This window comes from Juglans microcarpa x Juglans regia, chromosome 4S (genome assembly GCF_004785595.1).
Source record: "Juglans microcarpa x Juglans regia isolate MS1-56 chromosome 4S, Jm3101_v1.0, whole genome shotgun sequence".
Classification (NCBI taxonomy): domain Eukaryota; kingdom Viridiplantae; phylum Streptophyta; class Magnoliopsida; order Fagales; family Juglandaceae; genus Juglans; species Juglans microcarpa x Juglans regia.
Window position 1 is genome coordinate 8,282,100 of NC_054601.1, and position 18,246 is coordinate 8,300,345.

General features: G+C 38.4%; 2 protein-coding genes across 2 annotated transcripts; both read left to right on the forward strand.

Annotated features, from left to right (window-relative positions):
• Positions 1-412: 412 nt before the first annotated feature.
• On the forward strand, positions 413-2,114 carry LOC121263533 (AT-hook motif nuclear-localized protein 25-like). Its single transcript, XM_041166477.1, has one exon. The coding sequence runs from the start codon at positions 1,048-1,050 to the stop codon at positions 1,936-1,938; it is 891 nt and encodes a 296-aa protein (XP_041022411.1). The 5' UTR covers positions 413-1,047; the 3' UTR covers positions 1,939-2,114.
• A 3,898-nt stretch (positions 2,115-6,012) lies between these two features.
• On the forward strand, positions 6,013-10,779 carry LOC121263530 (DEAD-box ATP-dependent RNA helicase 42-like). Its single transcript, XM_041166466.1, is given in 3 exon segments — positions 6,013-9,526; positions 9,529-9,721; positions 10,432-10,779. Coding segments are annotated over 2 exon segments (3,453 nt in total). The 5' UTR covers positions 6,013-6,264; the 3' UTR covers positions 9,720-9,721; positions 10,432-10,779.
• The last annotated feature ends 7,467 nt before the right edge of the window (positions 10,780-18,246 follow it).

An 18,246-nucleotide genomic window follows, 5' to 3' on the forward strand; every position in this document is an offset into this window, starting at 1 on the left:
CAAAGTTTTGAGAACTTTAAACACTTCCTATATTACCATTATAATTTTTTGAAATTTTTATATAAAATAAAATAAATAATTTAATTTTTTTAAAATTTAAAATAAAAATTAATATTAAAAAATATATTTTAATAATATTTTATTTAATTTTTTAATTCTAACCTCAACTCATACAACACTTTAGGACTCGTTTGTTTTCAGAGATGAGATGAGATTAAAATTAAAAAGTTGAATAAAATATTATTAGAATATATTTTTTAATATTATTTTTATTTTGAGATTTGAAAATATTGAATTATTTATTTTATTTTATACGAAGATTTAAAAAAATTGTAATAATAAAATGAAATAAAATGAAATGAGATGAGATGTTTTCTGAAAATAAAGGAGACCTTAATTTTTTAACAGTACAAACGGACTTTAATTTCTTCTAATCTTTGACTACGGCAATTTCTTTCTCATTTCTCTCTACGATCTGGTTCATCTAAATGGTAGAAACAGCTGCGCAGGACTTGTCGGGAGCCAACTCTTTCTGGTTTTGGGATTTGATTCCCTGCCCAAAAAAAGGGACAAGAAAGTTCTGGGTTTGATTGGCGACAAATACCAAGTGCAAAAGCTCTGAACGAATTAAGCATAGTACTTCGAATTACAGACTTGGCTGGGGATTTGATGTAACTGCGCAAGTTTCAGTTTTTGTTGATTGGTACGGAAGACTGTGCGCGAAGATCCCTTCAGGTTATGTTGTTTCAGAACTCGTAACGGATTATTCCCCAATAATAGCCCTCCCACGGCTCGATATATTGACGTATCGGAAGTCAGATCTAAAATCCCGGAAAAACTTTTTCCGTTGTTGGTATGTGAGTTCCACAACTTATTATTTTCATTTTGGGATAAAGATTTGGATTTTATAGTCCTGCGTGAGAAAACAGTAGCTCCTTCTCTTACGTTCTCGATCGAGCTTTGTCTCTTTGCTTTGAGTCTAAGATCAGAGAGAGTTCCGCCACACGGCTACAGAAAAAAGTGGTGGGAGGGAGAGTAGATGTGGCCATGGCTGGTTACAATGAAGCAAATCAGACTGGTTCTGGCTACTTTCATCACTTGCTCATACCCGAACTGCACCTCCGGAGACCGCCCATTTCTACTATTAACCCTCAGCATCAACCCAGCTCCCAGCAAACCTCTGATTCCAACAACTCCTCTGATCGAGACCAGATGCCCGACGCCGATGCCCAAGCCACTAGTAGCTCCGGTGCAGCCACCACTTCCACTCGCAGACCACGCGGCCGTCCTCAAGGCTCGAAGAACAAGCCGAAGCCACCGATTATCGTAACGCGGGACAGCCCCAGCGCCCTCCGATCCCACGTCCTGGAGGTGTCGAATGCCGCCGATATCGTGGAGAGCGTTTCGAATTTTGCGAGGAGAAGAGGGAGAGGAGTCTGTGTGCTCAGCGGAACTGGGATGGTGGCGAACGTTACTCTGCGGCAACCTGCGGCTCCGGCACCGGGGAGTGTGGTGACGCTGCACGGGAGGTTCGAGATTCTGTCTCTTTCGGGGACCGTGCTCCCACCTCCGGCACCTCCTGGTGCTGGGGGGTTGTCAATATTTTTGTCTGGTGCACAGGGACAGGTAGTTGGGGGAAGTGTAGTGGGACCCTTAATGGCCTCGGGTCCGGTGGTTTTGATGGCTGCGTCGTTTGCCAACGCCGTGTTCGAACGTCTATCTTTGGATGTGGAGGAAGCTGGGGCCGTGCAAGTCCGACCCACTGCATCACAGCCTTCGGGAGTGACTGGAGGCGGGGGGCTCCTTGGGGAGGGTGGGGGTGGAGGTACTGTTTCTCTTTCTAGTATGGGAGCTGGGAATATGGGGAATTTTCCATTTTCGGGTGATCTGTTTGGCTGGGGTACTGGGAGTAGTACTGCTCCAAGGCCTCCATTTTAATTGGTCTTGATTCCAAGTGAGATATATATATAATACTGGAAATGTTAGACTTGAGTAATTATCAGGGATATTGGAGAAGCTAGCTAGGAGGAGAATTAAGAAGATCATATATGGTCAGATCAAGAGATCACCCTGTAAAGTTTCCTTCAGCTTTTTAGTTAAAAATTGTTCGTGATATATCCAACGTGATATTAGTCCTGATCTCAACTTGTCTCTCGGCAAAGAACAAGAAAGGGTTTCTCCAGTTAAAAGCAAATTAACCAATTAAGGATTGATCTGCAGACTTCTCGGAGGTCAGTCATGAGAAACCATTTTCTTTTTTCTAGGCCTTCATGATCTCCCTCTTGATCTTTCCGATGTCATTTTTTTTTTCGATCTTTCTTAATATCTCTGCTTAGTTGAGCAAGTTTTAGGTGTTTATTCACATATATATGAGGGCCAGCTAGCTAGAATTGCATGTATTGAGGAAACATATATACAGCAATTAATCATGTCTATGATGGCATATAAATATAGGGCAGCTAGGCCGGGCGCTAGCTTATTAGTGTCTTTAATTCCATCTCTATGATGCTGCGTGCGCACTTCATCAAATGCCTTTTTCCTGTTTATAAATTTAATGATTGAATATAAGAATAAGTTTATTAATATATAGTTTCTTTAATTTACACAAATATATATGAAACTGTTGATACTCCTCCTTTTTAACAATCAGCTCTTAATTTGTTCATTTATATATATATATATATATATATCTATATATATATTTGTGTGTGTGGGTGGGTACATCTATATATGGTCTATATTATATATATGGTAGATGCATGAACCTGCTGAAGACCCCTCCGATCCCCATGCTGCAAATGGTAGCTAGTACTCTTCGCTTATCCTGCGTCATGCATGCGTGAAGCCATATTCATGTGTTCTCCCCCATCTTTTTTATACATTCAGTAGATTTTCTACTTAACCAACATGTAAAAAGCACAGTGAAGAACCCCAAAATTAGCTTGTTCCTCAACAGCGTAAAACCCTAGCTTGTTCTTCCATCTGAAGTTTGAGGATCAATTTGTAGTGTTGCAAGATCACCAAGTGTCTCTATCTGAACTTGCCAGTCTCTTCTGCCAACTTAGAGTACTATTAATTGGCTGATCACCAATCAAACGTTACATGCATGAGCGGTAGAAAGTAGCTAGAAAATTAACGTTCAGTAGTAAATTACTTGCATGCTGTCAGTTGCAAATTAAATGTCAAAACATCATGATATGTTTACAGAGAAAAAAGAGGCACTGATAAAAAATTTTAGTTTCTAATTAATTTCTTAGATCTCTTTTTGCAAGTTGGAATAAATTAAATGCTAGTATATAGATCATTTTGAAAAACTTTTGTATCACGTAATTAATACCAAAGGATAAGATCACGTGGACTTTCCAGCTAGCTGCTAGGTACTTTGAATAGATCAGATGCTCTTTAATTTTAGTATATAGTTAATTATATATTTGCTGAGACGAGAGACTAACAAGATTATTAATGCATCATGTTTTCTTTATTATGTGCTTCAATCTGTGCATTAATTATAGTAGTAGTAGTAGTACTAACTAGGGATGGATGAATAATTTTTTAACCAATTCATAAATTAGATCGGTCGACGATGCTATAATTTGCTTGGCAATTGGTTAATTTGGATCGTTTGATGCATTAATTGCATGCCAGTATTAATGAAACATGCATGCAGCCTGGCCCCTAGCTAGCTATATTTCTCTAGTGGCTAAATTTTTGCCTTAAATGCCAAGCTAGTTATTATAAAGTACTTTGGCTATTAATCATGATGTAGATCGATCAAGCTTTCTATATCTATATATATATAAATATTCTTTCTATATCTATATATATATATATAATATTTATATATATAGCTTGCTTGATCGATTAATCTCTAATATTAATCTATTTAAGTAGTCCTAAGTCATGGGCTCTCTTTGATCTCTCTGATGATCTCTAGAATTTATAAGAGAATTAGATCATCCTTTGACCAATGTATGGAGAAAATTCTATTATATTTATTTCTTCTTCTTCTATCATTTTTTTTCTCCATATGTAGCAATTTATGAATATGGGGAAGAAATATCATGAACAAGCTAGCATGCAGGAAGTAGCTAGGAATTACTATATGTAAAAGATGATCATGGTGCAGTACTACTGTTGATTGACGTTGGAATCATGATCAGGCCGATCATTTTTCCATTTTGCACCGCACCAAGTCGTGGTCGTGGTGGTGGTGGTGCTGCACATCATGAATTGTCTCGTGTGTGTATATATATAATTTTAAGAGAGAGAGAGAGAGAGAGAGAGAGAGTCCACTGGGCTATCTGCATATTAGTAGAAAAATGTTTGTTGTTATATATAATATATGTGTGTGTCTGAGAGCATGAGATAGAATTAATGTTTGATAGACCGTACCGTACTAATTAATTGAATTTTCTCAAAGTTTTGATCTGGTCGGCCCACCAATTTTGTGCTACCAATTCTTATATATATATATATATATATATATATATATATATATATATATAACGCTACTCTTCCAGCTGTTTAATCAATATTTAATTAGTAGTTAATGGATAATGCTTAATTAATTTCACCAATTAATTAATTTTCATATAATATCGGATCGAGGAGATCGGTTCTCCATTTTATCACCTACCTAGGCTTTCTAGTACAAATTAATTAACAGCCGACCAATATCATTACATCATGTTTAAACCGCCAATGCATATAAAAAAGAAAAAAAAAAAAAAAGTAGGACATATACATTAAAAATAACTCACTTCGACAGGAGCTAGCAACCTCCAACAGGGACGAAGACGAGGAACAATAAGGTGGGATCGAGTCAGAATTTTGAGAAATAATTATAATAAGATCTATATATCTTATATTAATTATATGGTGGGGATTTTGATACGTGCCTTATTATCTTGCTATATTTAACCAATCACATATTACAGACGATTTAGGGTGTTATTATCTTGATACGTACGTACCTTATTATCTTGCTAAATTATAACATTTAATTCAGACGAAATATTCTTTTCGTGCTAATGATTTATAAATTGTTTTTATGGTTGATGTTGTAGGGTCATTATCATCTATCTATTACATTAACAATATTAGTCAATTGCTACACTTAGGTGTTACGAGGAATATAATGTTTGTTTCGCAAAGAGGTCTTATATAAATAAAGTTTCTAAATTAATGTGATTTATCGTGATACATCAAGTTATTAAGGTTTCTTTGTTATAAAATATATATGATATATCAAATTTAGCCATATTAGAGAAGTATTGCTACAGATATAAAAGAATTATACAAAATTAAATTCACAGAATAATGTGTCTTCATATAATCCGTTAGATCTATTTTATGATACAAATAACTTTACAATTTAATGTACCACATCAAACTATATTACTTTGTAGATTTACTCTATCAAGATTCATTGCATAAGTTTTAGAGTAATGCTACATATAGTTGTGGAGTGTGCAAGAGCTGCAAAACTGTTTTGAAAAAGAGTGAGGTCTACTATTAAAAAATTAATTTTTTATGTGGATTCCTTATTTACTTAATTTTTTAAATAGATTACGCGACACTTGTGCACTCCACGACTGCAAATATTATTTCTCTAAGTTTTATATATTTTTATAAACAAGTTTTGCTACTTATCATCTCCACACATCATAACACTTTTTTTTTTAAAAAAGTTTTTTTTATAAGTTTTTGTTTGTTTTATTCTTCTTAAACTAATTAAATTTTTCTACTTATAATCTATATACCACACATTTAATAAAAAAAATAAAAAAGTATATAGTATATAATGTGTAAAAATAATGAATAAAATTTTTCTTCTATAAATATAATGCCTCGTTATAAAATAACGAGTCCAAGTATTCTAAACTTGAATTGGGCTGCGCTAAACGGCCCATCACTTCTTAGTTAACGCAGTCCAACAATCAGTCCAGTGGGGTCCGTCCCATCGTGATTCTCCCTGGTTACGCTGCCCACTTATTTATTCGACCAAAACGGGAAGGATTAGGGCTTTCTAAAATTTCTATCTGGTTTCATTGCTCTACTTGATTCTCTCTCCTTCGAATTTTTCGAGGCTTGGGAGTTTGATTTCGCGGGTTTTCTAGATTTTCTCCTTCAGGTCTTTGATTCAGGTCTCTCACAAACTCAGCCACTCGTAATTGCTTTTAGCATACAGTTTTCGGTCTAATTATATGATTTCTAGTTTGTTTGTTTGTGAGTTTTGATCTGTAAATTCAGTAGGAAGAAGCAATGGATGAGGGGAAACATAAGTCTAGGAGGGAGGATTCGGAGAGGAGCGAGGAGGATTTGAAGCGGAGCCACCGGGACCGGGATAGAGAAAGAGATAAGGAGAGGAACGGGGATAAGCACAAGGAGAAGAGGAACCGTGATAGTCGGCGATCCGAGAGAGAGAGGAGTAGTGATTCTGATGGAATGCATGATAGGGAGAGGGAGAGGGAGAGGGAGAAGCATAGAACGCGGAGTCGGGATGATGAGAAGGAAAGAGCGAGAGAGAAGAAGAGGGAAAGAGAGAGGGAAGATAGAGAGAGGGAGAGGGAGAAAGAGAGAGAGAAAGAGAAGAGGGAGAGGGCGAGGGAGAAAGAAAGGGAGAGGGAAAGGGAACGAGAGAAGAGAGAACGTGATAGAGAGGAGAGGGAGAGGGAGAGGGAAAGAGAGAAGGAAAGGGAAAGGAGGGAGCGTGAAAGAGAGAGAGAGAAGGAGAGGAGAATGCGTGACAGGGAGAAGCGGCGAGCGGCTGATAGTGATCACAGCAATGACGAGGATGAGCACAGGGAGCGTGATAGGAAGCGGCATAGGAGAGATGACGGTGATCACAGGGAGAGAGATCGTGAACGGAGTAGCAGCAGGCCTCGCAAACACAGGGACGACAGTGAAGAGATCCCAAGGAGAAAGAACGGTGATGATGACTCGGAGAAGATAGAGAAGAAAGCGACACGTGAAGAGGAGTTAGAGGACGAGCAGAAGAGATTGGATGAGGAAATGGAGAAGCGAAGGAGGAGAGTGCAGGAGTGGCAAGAGTTGAGGAGAGTGAAGGAAGAAGCTGAGAGAGAAAAACGTGGGGAAGCGGATGCTCATGAACCTATGTCTGGCAAGACCTGGACTCTTGAAGGGGAATCTGACGATGAAGAAGCACCGGGAAAATTGGAGACGGACATGGATGTTGGTGAAGATGCCAAGCCTACAACCGAACAAGCTGGTGATTCAGTGTTGGTTGATTCTCACAATGGAAACGTGACATCCACTTCACAGGAGGTGGTTGATGTTTCTGCCGAGGATGATGAAATCGACCCATTGGATGCCTTCATGAATTCTATGGTGTTGCCTGAGGTTGAGAAGCTAAAAGATAGTTTGGCTCCTTCAAATGCTAATGATAAGATTGTTGACTTGAATAACAAAGATAAGGAGCATGAAGGAAGTAACGGTCAACAGCCACTGAAGGCTTCAAATAAATCTATGGGTCGAATAATGCAGGGCGAAGATTCCGAGTCAGATTATGGTGACCCTGATAATGATGAGGATACTTTGGAAGATGAAGACGATGATGAGTTCATGAAAAGGGTGAAGAAGACAAAAGCGGAGAAGCTTTCAATAGTTGACCACTCGAAGATTGATTATCAACCATTCCGGAAAAATTTCTACATTGAAGTGAAAGAGATATCAAAGATGACTTCTGAAGACGTTGCTGCTTACCGGAAACAATTGGAATTGAAGATACACGGTAAGGATGTGCCAAAGCCGGTCAAAACATGGCACCAAACTGGACTTACAGGTAAAATCTTGGAGACAATAAAGAAGCTTAACTATGAAAAGCCAATGCCAATTCAAGCTCAGGCTCTGCCTATAATTATGAGTGGTCGAGACTGCGTTGGCATTGCCAAAACTGGCTCGGGCAAAACCCTTGCGTTTGTGCTGCCAATGTTGAGGCATATCAAGGACCAGCCGCCTGTGGTAGCTGGAGATGGACCTATTGGGCTAATAATGGCCCCTACAAGGGAGCTTGTACAGCAGATCCACAGTGATATAAGGAAGTTTACAAAAGTGCTTGGCATCGGGTGTGTGCCTGTATATGGAGGTTCTGGTGTTGCCCAACAAATTAGTGATTTAAAACGGGGCACTGATATCGTTGTATGTACTCCAGGTAGGATGATTGACATACTTTGCACCAGTGGGGGGAAAATCACAAATCTGCGTAGAGTCACTTATTTGGTCATGGATGAAGCTGATCGAATGTTTGACATGGGTTTTGAACCCCAAATTACTCGAATTGTGCAAAATATTCGGCCGGATCGCCAAACAGTACTCTTCTCTGCCACATTCCCCCGCCAAGTTGAAGTATTGGCGCGGAAAGTGTTAAACAAGCCTGTAGAGATACAAGTTGGTGGTAGAAGTGTTGTGAACAAGGACATATCGCAGTTGGTTGAGGTGAGGCCGGAAAATGAGAGGTTCTTTAGATTGTTGGAAATACTCGGTGAATGGTATGAGAAAGGAAAAATTTTGATTTTTGTCCACTCACAGGAGAAGTGTGATGCTTTGTTCAAGGATCTCCTCAGGCATGGTTATCCTTGCCTCTCACTGCATGGGGCTAAGGATCAGACAGATAGAGAATCCACCATTTCTGACTTTAAAAGCAACGTTTGCAATTTGTTGATTGCAACAAGTATTGCTGCCAGGGGGTTAGACGTGAAGGAGCTTGAATTGGTGATCAACTTTGACGTTCCAAACCACTATGAAGACTATGTCCACCGTGTTGGTCGTACAGGTCGAGCTGGTCGGAAAGGCTGTGCTATCACATTTATCTCCGAGGACGATGCAAGATATGCACCAGATCTTGTAAAGGCATTGGAACTCTCTGAGCAAGCTGTTCCTGATGACCTGAAAGCTCTTTCTTATAGTTTTATGGCAAAAGTAAATCAGGGACTTGAGCAAGCCCATGGGACTGGTTATGGTGGAAGTGGTTTTAAATTTAATGAAGAGGAAGATGAAGTGAGGAGAGCAGCAAAGAAAGCACAAGCCAAAGAATATGGTTTTGAGGAGGACAAGACAGACTCAGAAGACGAAGATGAAGGTATAAGGAAGGCAGGTGGTGACATATCGCAGCAGGCTGCCTTAGCTCAGATAATCGCTGCTGCCTCCAAAGTCAGTACACCTTCTATGCCAACGCCTGTCTCTGCTGCCCAACTGCTTCCCAATGGTGGACTGCCTGTTACACTGCCAGGCGTAATGGGTCTAACAATTCCTGGAACAACAGCAGTTGTGACTGGGACTGGCCTGCCTGTTGTTGCCAATGATGCTGCGGGGGCAGCTCGAGCAGCAGCCATTGCTGCTGCTCTCAACTTGCAGCAAAATTTGGCAAAAATTCAAGCTGATGCTATGCCGGAACACTATGAGGCAGAATTGGAGATAAACGATTTTCCTCAGAATGCCCGATGGAAGGTTACCCACAAGGAAACTTTGGGCCCTATTTCAGAGTGGACTGGAGCCGCTATTACTACCAGGGGCAGTATTTCCCGTCAGGTAAGGTAGCAGGACCAGGAGAACGTAAGCTTTACTTGTTCATTGAGGGCCCTACTGAACAGTCTGTGAAGAGAGCTAAATCAGAATTAAAACGCGTTTTGGAAGACATCACTAACCAGGCATTACAACTACCTGGTGGAGCTCAACCTGGCAGATACCAAGTTCTGTAAGGGTGAGGACATGATTGCAATTCGTACAACCATTGTAGAGATATCTTTACCTGCTTATGTTAAATCTAGGTTGAGTTCCAACTTCTATTTTTTTTTCTCGGTTACTTAATCAAATTTTGTTTTCTCGGTTAAGCGCGATGTGACGGGGATATGCAGAGTCATCAACCACTTGAAATACCTGTAACGACACAGGCTCAACACAACGAAATCGCTCATACAATCTTCTATACTACTTTTCTTCCCTCCTTTTTGGTTCAGAGCTTCAAGTAGACTTGTGGATTATGAGTCAAAAGCATATAGTTTTCCCGATTTCCATTCCTCCCTCCCTGACCATTCTCATATCTTGTGTCTTGGATGTGCTATAAAATTTATAGATTTGTTTCTGATTTCTACATTGTTTTCGACCCGTTTGATTTTTTCTTTTCTTATGGCACGAGGGATGTTTTAAGCCCATGCTCGCATGTCCAATATTGTCTCTGCCCCTTACCTTTGCTATCGTGGCTGTGAAAGAGATGGAGGTTATGGTGCGACACTTTCCTCATGTTCACGTTGTTAAGTATAGAGTTACGCGTTTTGAACTATGCTTTTGTATCATTCGTGTTGTTCTCTTGAGCATGAGTTTTGGGATCTCCAATACTCATTAAAAAATAAAATGTTTTGGGATATCTGGTATTATGTTGTAGATTTAACTATGTTGTTCTTGTTTTTTCAGGTCTACAGTTGGGAAACATTCCTGGAGCCAATTGTTGCTATATTTGCAACTTTGTTATGGTTATATATCAACAGGAGTACTAAACCTAGTCACGATGCGTACTAGTAAGAAGATATCCACTTGTTGGTTTGGGTTCCATAAAAGTGATCTTTAGATTGAATTGGCTTGGCTGACCTTAGAATGGAAGCCTATACCGTATGCGTACTTTATAAAAAGTTGTCTAATCTCTTTACAATAATAATCACCTCATTGCCAAGAATACGTTACCATTATTTTTGTGAACTTCAGGGATGTAATGAGTGACCCCTATTGTTGAAGATGCTTTTGGTTTGGTTCTCTTTTCGCAAATGGATATGCTTATCTGACTGATGGAATGTTTCCAATTGAGATATTGGTGTGATGAAATTGTTAATGGTTTCTGTTTCTCTGTTCATTGAAATGATTGTTATGTATGGTAGTTTCAACTGAAGTTTCGCTAATGCTTTGTTTTTCTATTTCAGCCCAAGCTACCGACAGGACAAATTTCTAATGGTTATTTTAATTTACATGCATTGAGGTTTGATTTAAGCTCTCAGAAATTGGTTCAGCCACAGGTAACCAAAGGCTCTGGAAACGTAGGAGGGAGGGAGATAGATGTGAAAGCAGGTCCAGAAGAAGTAGTAGAGGAGGGGGGGCAGCATGTATTATTGGCAATCTGGCATGCTTTCTGCAGAAGATTTTTGTTGGGTTATTTGTATTGTGATGGAGGAATGGATTCACATGGTTTTGATATTACAATAAATTAATCCGCTTGTTTCAGAAGAAGGCTGCTGCTGCTGCTGCTCCTCCCTTTGGAATCAGGACTTGAATTATTTACTTAAAATAATGGTTTAATAATTTTTTTTTTTTTTTTTATAAATTTTGACCTTTAGAGGAAGGAGAAAGTGGAAATAATGGTTTAATAATAATACTGGTTTTGTTTTAATTGGCCAAAACAATTCAAGATTACGGAGATAGCAGGGGATGCCTATCTGTCTCTATATTCCAAAAGAAGGGGGGGGGCGGGGGGCGGGGGGCGGGGGGCATCGTTTGTTCTGGGTTACGTCTCTTCTCTTATACGCCGAGCGGGTGCCAATGGGATGCGTCTCTCTGTTTTGCGAATGCCAATTGGATCGGCATTTCGTGGCCCATGAGCTGGATGTTTGTAATTGCATTTGCATTTTGTGATGTTTTCCTCCGCTTTCTTTTGTGAATTGCTATTAGCTTTTATCAAGAGTTCCGCTCCAAAGCGGTTGGGCTGATTTTCTTTGTTTAATAGCCTTCTACACATATGCTGCCACCTCAAAAATTACACTAAATTTACAATACATTCATTCACATGGGAAACAAAAGGAGATACTCCAATCCTCTGTGCTTCCAGTTTCTTAGCACCGACGCCGATGTTTTTGGACGTTAAAAAGGAAAGGAAAAAACCACCAGAATACCCAACCGGGGAAACCTAGAAATTAAACTGTCCAATGCAACACTCGTATATAGCACAAAAGCTCAACTCCGTCTCAGCTGAAATGCCCAGATCAAAGGAACCACAAAATACAAAATTTGAGAGTGACCATGATGGTATTGAAGAGAGTGAATATTCAGGAAACCAGATGTATGGATTTTGCTGGCTCTTGAAGGAACACTTTCTGGGTATTATTGTTGTCGTTGTCTTCAATTCACACTTAGGTGAATGTGAGATTTGGAGGGCAGAGAGGGGGAGATCTGAGTGTTGAGAGGGAGCTCGCTGACGAACGTAGTGGGCGAGAGGTGGCTGATGGGCTGGGATGGGCTGCGGGGCTGCGACACACAATGGGGGACCGAGGGGTTTGCTTTTCGATCGAAGAAGAGATATGAAAGGATCAAATATGTGTGTGACTCTTGGAAATTTTTCCTGAGTGCGGTCTCATTGTACTCGTATTGAAACACTTACGTGAAATTAGATTACTGAAGGACTGCCTTTGAGAAAAGATAAACCCGGCCGGATATAAGATTCTTCCTTTTATCAATGGGTACTTTTTTTCTATTTTGGGTCTGCCGCTATCTGACATTATGACTCCCATACGGCAATGAAGACCATTCGGAGTTTGAGGCTGCATGACAAAAGCAAACGACTTTTTTTTTTAAGTACGATAATGCAAGTGGGATTCAGCTTTTCTATAATATTTTAAACTCAAATGCTTGTTATAAATAGCAGAAAGATAAATACAACCTGTATTCCACTACATTAAATGATACACGTGCGTAATGTGTACTTCAACTTAATATGAATAATTCTATTCGGATAAACAAATTTTAGAAACTCCTTAAACTGTGATAGCCCACTACGATTAGATTAATAAAAAAACCTTGGATTTACAAAAACCAGTTTTATCATGCTGTGAATTCCTTTGAAGATAGTTTCACTTTAGAAATTTATGGTCCTATTTGATATTCAATATTGAAGTCTAATTATCCACATGATTAGAAAGAATATAAGGAATAATAATCGAAAATTATACCCTTGCAATGGGCAAGTTTCTGGAATTTTTCCATAGTTCATAGGGGGATTTTAATATTAATCGAAACAATGATGAAAAGGTGGGTGGAATTATGCAGCCGTCCCATGCGAAAGCTGAGTTTAACTATTGTATTTAGGACTAAGGTTTGATCGATCTTCCTTTTGAGGCGCAGTGTTTGTCATGGTGTAATGGAAAGCTAGGGGGGAGACGGATTTGAGTGAGGTTAGATAGAGTTTTGGTAAACACGAAATTTCTTAATTTATTTGGTGATGTGCGTGTGGTGTATCTCCCAAGAACATCTTCAAATCATTGTCCGATGATGGCCTTTAGGCTCGGTTTAGTTACACAATACATATGAGATGTTTTGTTTTCATCTCATTTGTACTACACAATACATATGAGATGTAGTTTTTCCTATCCAAACACACTATATTTCATCTCTAAATTTAAAAACATCTACTTAAATAAATAGTAATGAACAGTGAATACTGATAGTAAACAGTGCATGAACAGTGCAAAACTGACATGAACAATACGTGAACAATGAATGAACAGTGAAAACTGACAGTGAACAATACATAAACAGTGCACTTTTCGGATTTCTAATCAACAGTTGAACTCATACCTTTTTCAAATCCTAAAAATTTAAAACTATCTCATCTCATCTTACTATCCAAACACACATTTTTTTACAAAATATTTTATCTCATCTTAACTTAAACACTTCACTACTATTCAAAATATCACATCTCATCTTATCAGAATTGCGTAACCAAATGAGGCTTTAATCGTGATAAGAGAGTTGTGGCAAGGCCTTTCCGTCTCCAGCGTATGTGGGACACTCATGAAGGGTTTCTTCTGTTAGTGAAGGAGGTGTGGAGCAGTAGTGTGGAGCAGCAGTGTGGAGGGTTGTCCAATGGTTCGCATTAGTAAGAAATTATAGCTTTTGAAAGGAGTTTTGCGGAAATAGAATTTAGAGGTCTTTGGTAGATTGGAAGTGGAATTAAATGCACTTGAAGATCATATTTCTTGTTTGGAGCAATCTGTTAGGGCAGGTTACACTTAACAAAATAAAAGTGATTTATTAAAGTGTAAGTAACAGCATTTGCAGTGGTTGCACCATGAGAAAATGTTGGGTTGTCAAAAGTCTCGTGTTAAATGGCTAGCGGAAGGGGATTCCAATATGACATTTTTTCATGCCGTGATGAGAGCCAAGAAGAAAAATACGCTGGTAGAACATATGATGCTTGAAAATGGACAGATGTTGGAATCCTTGGAGGAGGTCCATAATGGTGTTGTGAATTTTTTGAGGCGTTGCTCACATCGTCCCGTGTGGAGTTTGATGAGTTGACACTATCATTGCTGTTGCCATCGGTTTCAGTGCAAGAAAATAAGGATTTATGTGCTATGTCGTAGATGGAAGAGGTTAAAGCTGCTCTTTGGTCAATTCCGTCAGATGGTAGCTTGGGTTCGGATGAGTTCTCTGCTAGTTTCTTTATACTAGCATGGAATATTGTTAAGCAAGATCTTATGGAGATGGCTAAAGAATTTTTTGAGGGAAAACCTTTATCGACTTTTTTTTGTGCTACAAATTTAGTGCTCTTTCCTAAGGTTGATGAACTTGTGGGATTTGACAATTTTGGCCAATTATTTTATGTTCAGTGTCTATAAAATCATGACTAAGATAATGGTTTTTAGATTGGCACCACTTATTGATCGTATTACTCCTCCTGAGCAGGCGACATTCATTCAGAGAAGAACTATTTTTGATAATATGTGTTATGTTGTAAAAATCGCACAACATGCTGGAAGGAGAGAAAGAATCATTCTCGGCCCATTGGGTTGATTGGGCCTTGATCAGTGTGGTTTGGCGCCCCGAAAAGTATTACAGTGTGGTTGTACGGTGACGATGCATACGCCCATAGAAAATAACTGTAGAGAAAATAAAGAGAGACACAAAAATTTATGTGATTCGGCACGAGGCCTACGTCCATGGAGTTTGGAGAGGGGAGTTTCTACTATAATATATTTGTTTACAGTCACTTATGGTCCCTCACATCTCACTGTACAAAGAAAGCTGGAGATCTATTTATTGGAGAAGAAAATTCCATCGGTGTGCTCCGCTCTTGGGAAGAAAAAGAAGAGGAAGAAGACAAAGTTGAGAGAGATCCCGCTGACCATCTGTTTGAAGGCTTTTTATCCAGCCTGCAGTGATGGGACCGGACCCCTTGGCGTGTGTTAGCTCCCCCTTTTTCCCATTTCCTCTTATAGCCTCCCATACCTCCAGACCCCCTGATAGCCCCTTCCTTACCTCCTGACCCCCTGACAGCTCCTCCCCTACTTTCCTCTGCTCTGAAGCCCTTGCCACCAGTCTGCTTCACGTCTCTCCTTGTTCCCCATACCTATCATTTTGTCTTATCTTTTAATGTGGCTTAGTGGCTGTGCCTTATACTAGGCTTTAACATTTTATCCCTCCATAGAAGCTCGCGATTCTTAAAGGCAACTTGTTCTAACAAAAGTCCTTGAAAATCTTTAGGAAAAAATATGCAGCACATGGGAGGATAAAATGGAAAAGTCCTTAACAAAAGTCCTTAGGATAAAATGGAAAAATCTTTAACAAAAGTTCTTAAGGGAGGCAATGTTTATGTTGAAAATTGATACGACCAAACCTTATGATCGGGTGAATTGTCATTTTTTAATAGAGGTGTTGTGTAGATTGGATTTTTTGGATAAATGGAGAAATCTTATCTTTAATTCTATCTCTTCTCCATTTTCTTTGGTGATCTTGAATGGTTGTAATAGGGATTTTTTTAAGCCTTCTCGTGGGCTTTGCCAATGTGATCCTTCATCATCTTATTTGTTTATTTTGTCGGAGGAAGTGCTTTCTCGAATGTTGCACAAGGAGTTTCAGTTGGGAGGTAGAAAACCTTTCAACACAAATGGGGGAACTATGATTAGCCATTTGTTGTATGTGGATGATCTCTTGATTTTTGCTAATAGTGGTAAAACCTCTGTTCATAAGCTTATGGAGGTGATTCACAATTATGAGGTGATGTCTAGTCAGTTGGTAAGCCCGCATAAATCTTCTATGTTTTTCTCCTTTAATATTTCGCTTGATAGGAGAAATGATTTGAAATGGATTTCTAGCTTTGAGGAAGGTGTATGGCCATGCACTTATATGGGGATTTCATTGCATGTGGGAAGAATGATAATTCGGATGTTTGATTCTTTGACATTGATGTAATCTTGGTTTATTTTGGTTCGCGAACGTTATAATCTTAGTTGTTCCTCCACCTCAACGAGTGTTTTAATAATAAGATGCCTTGACCTCGACTTAAGAAAAAAAAACCATTTAAAATTGGGTGATGTGGCAGCTTGACATAGGCTCATTTTAAAAAATAAAAAATAAAAATAAAATTTTGAAGTCAGATAGATTTATTCTTCAGCTGCCCTTTTTGTTCCCAAAAAACCAGTCGCCCATCCTCCCAAACTCCTGCCCACTATCGTGAACCGTCCACCGGGAAGCCGCCGCCCACTATGAAACTCGTCTCAGATGACTTATGAGTCCCTTTTTGTTCTTGGTGCCTCTCTCCCCAGTGGAGCTGTCCACCGAAAACAGCTGCCTTGACTTTTTACAGAGCCCATTGATCCAACTTAATAAACATCTGATGATATTATTACTATCATCATCAGATTGTAATTTCCAAAAATAGTAGAAGCAAAATGGACAGAATCAACGCAATATGTGCTTGCATTGAAAAAGAAACTCTACTATTTCACCTTCAATTAATAGGTAGTGCTATTTTCATTTCAATTAGAGAATGCATGAGTGGTGCATGAATGTAGAAAATCTTTCGCAGGTGTCTAGAGATTAAGCTTCCATTGAGAATAAAACAACTTCATGAGAGGAAACTCATTTGTGGTTCTAATAGGATATTAATGCATCTCACCATCATGAGAAATTGAACTCCTCTACATAATTCACACACCTATTAAGAAATCATGGTTTTGGGGAAACACCCTTTCGCACATTTCTTTAGTTGATTATGACTGAGAGCTAACTTCTTGTAAGACTTTCCTTGCAACCAATCGAAGCAAAGGGATAAGAATATTTCACATCATTTATAAATAATAGTAAAATAATTTGTAAATATTAATGAATTAGTAGTGAATAATAATCTACGGGTTGTGAATAGTAATGAACTGTTTGTAAGTAATAGTGAAGTTCGTTTGAGATGATTTCAGCAGCCAAATACAAACAGAGTTCACAATCTTTTTCCATTCCAAGTGGTTGCAATTATTTTTATTCATTTTTTTTAAAAGAAATGCGTAAAATTTATGTATTTTATGACTGTAAATACCATTTCTATATCTAGATTGAGTTTAAAATGTGGTATCTGGACACATGACAACGTGGTACCTTGACACATGACAACATGGTGATCCACCTCAGGAATCCATAATCCATGCACGTGGCACCAACATTAACACAGCTGAGATAATGTCCTAGACTCCTAATCTAGTACCGCACTTAAACACCGTTGTTTAGGAATTTTCTTTTTTGTCTTTTTTCTCCAATATTTATACTAAAGCAAGGTATAGATAGCAAAGCTGTGCCATTTCTTTTTTCTATATTCCTGTTATTTGGAAAAAAATGCTCAGGCATCTCAGTGTGTGATAAGGATACGTTTGGTTAATTAATTCATCTTAACTCATCATTATAATTTTTTTAAATTTTAATATAAAATATAATAAATAATTCAATTTTTTCAAATCTCAAAATAACAATAATATTAAAAAATAATATTCTAATAATATTTTATCATCTTAACTCAATTCAACTCAATTCAATATCTAAACGCAATAAGCAAATCCAGCTGCAATATACTTGACATATATAACTACAAATCGGATCCGCATGAAAAAAATTAATTTTTTAATAATAAACTTCATTATTTTAAAAGGATATATTATGTGACGCTTACATACTCTATCATTATATGTACATTACTCAAATATATATTTTCACTTCCATGTCACACCTCTTTCTTACCGTTCAAGATGGGGAGTTCTCTCCGGCCGATTGTGATGGCACCTGCGCATCACCCAGAATATGATTATTTATTAGTTTTATTTTCTTTAATTTTACTTATAACTTGATTACGTGAAATTATTTAAACATGGTCTTCTTCAATTATTAATTTTAAAATAGGATGATAGTGTAGTGTATAACATTACTCTTATTTTTTTAAAGAAGAAACTCAAAGATTGATGAACAATGAGACCTCGTCTGGATTAA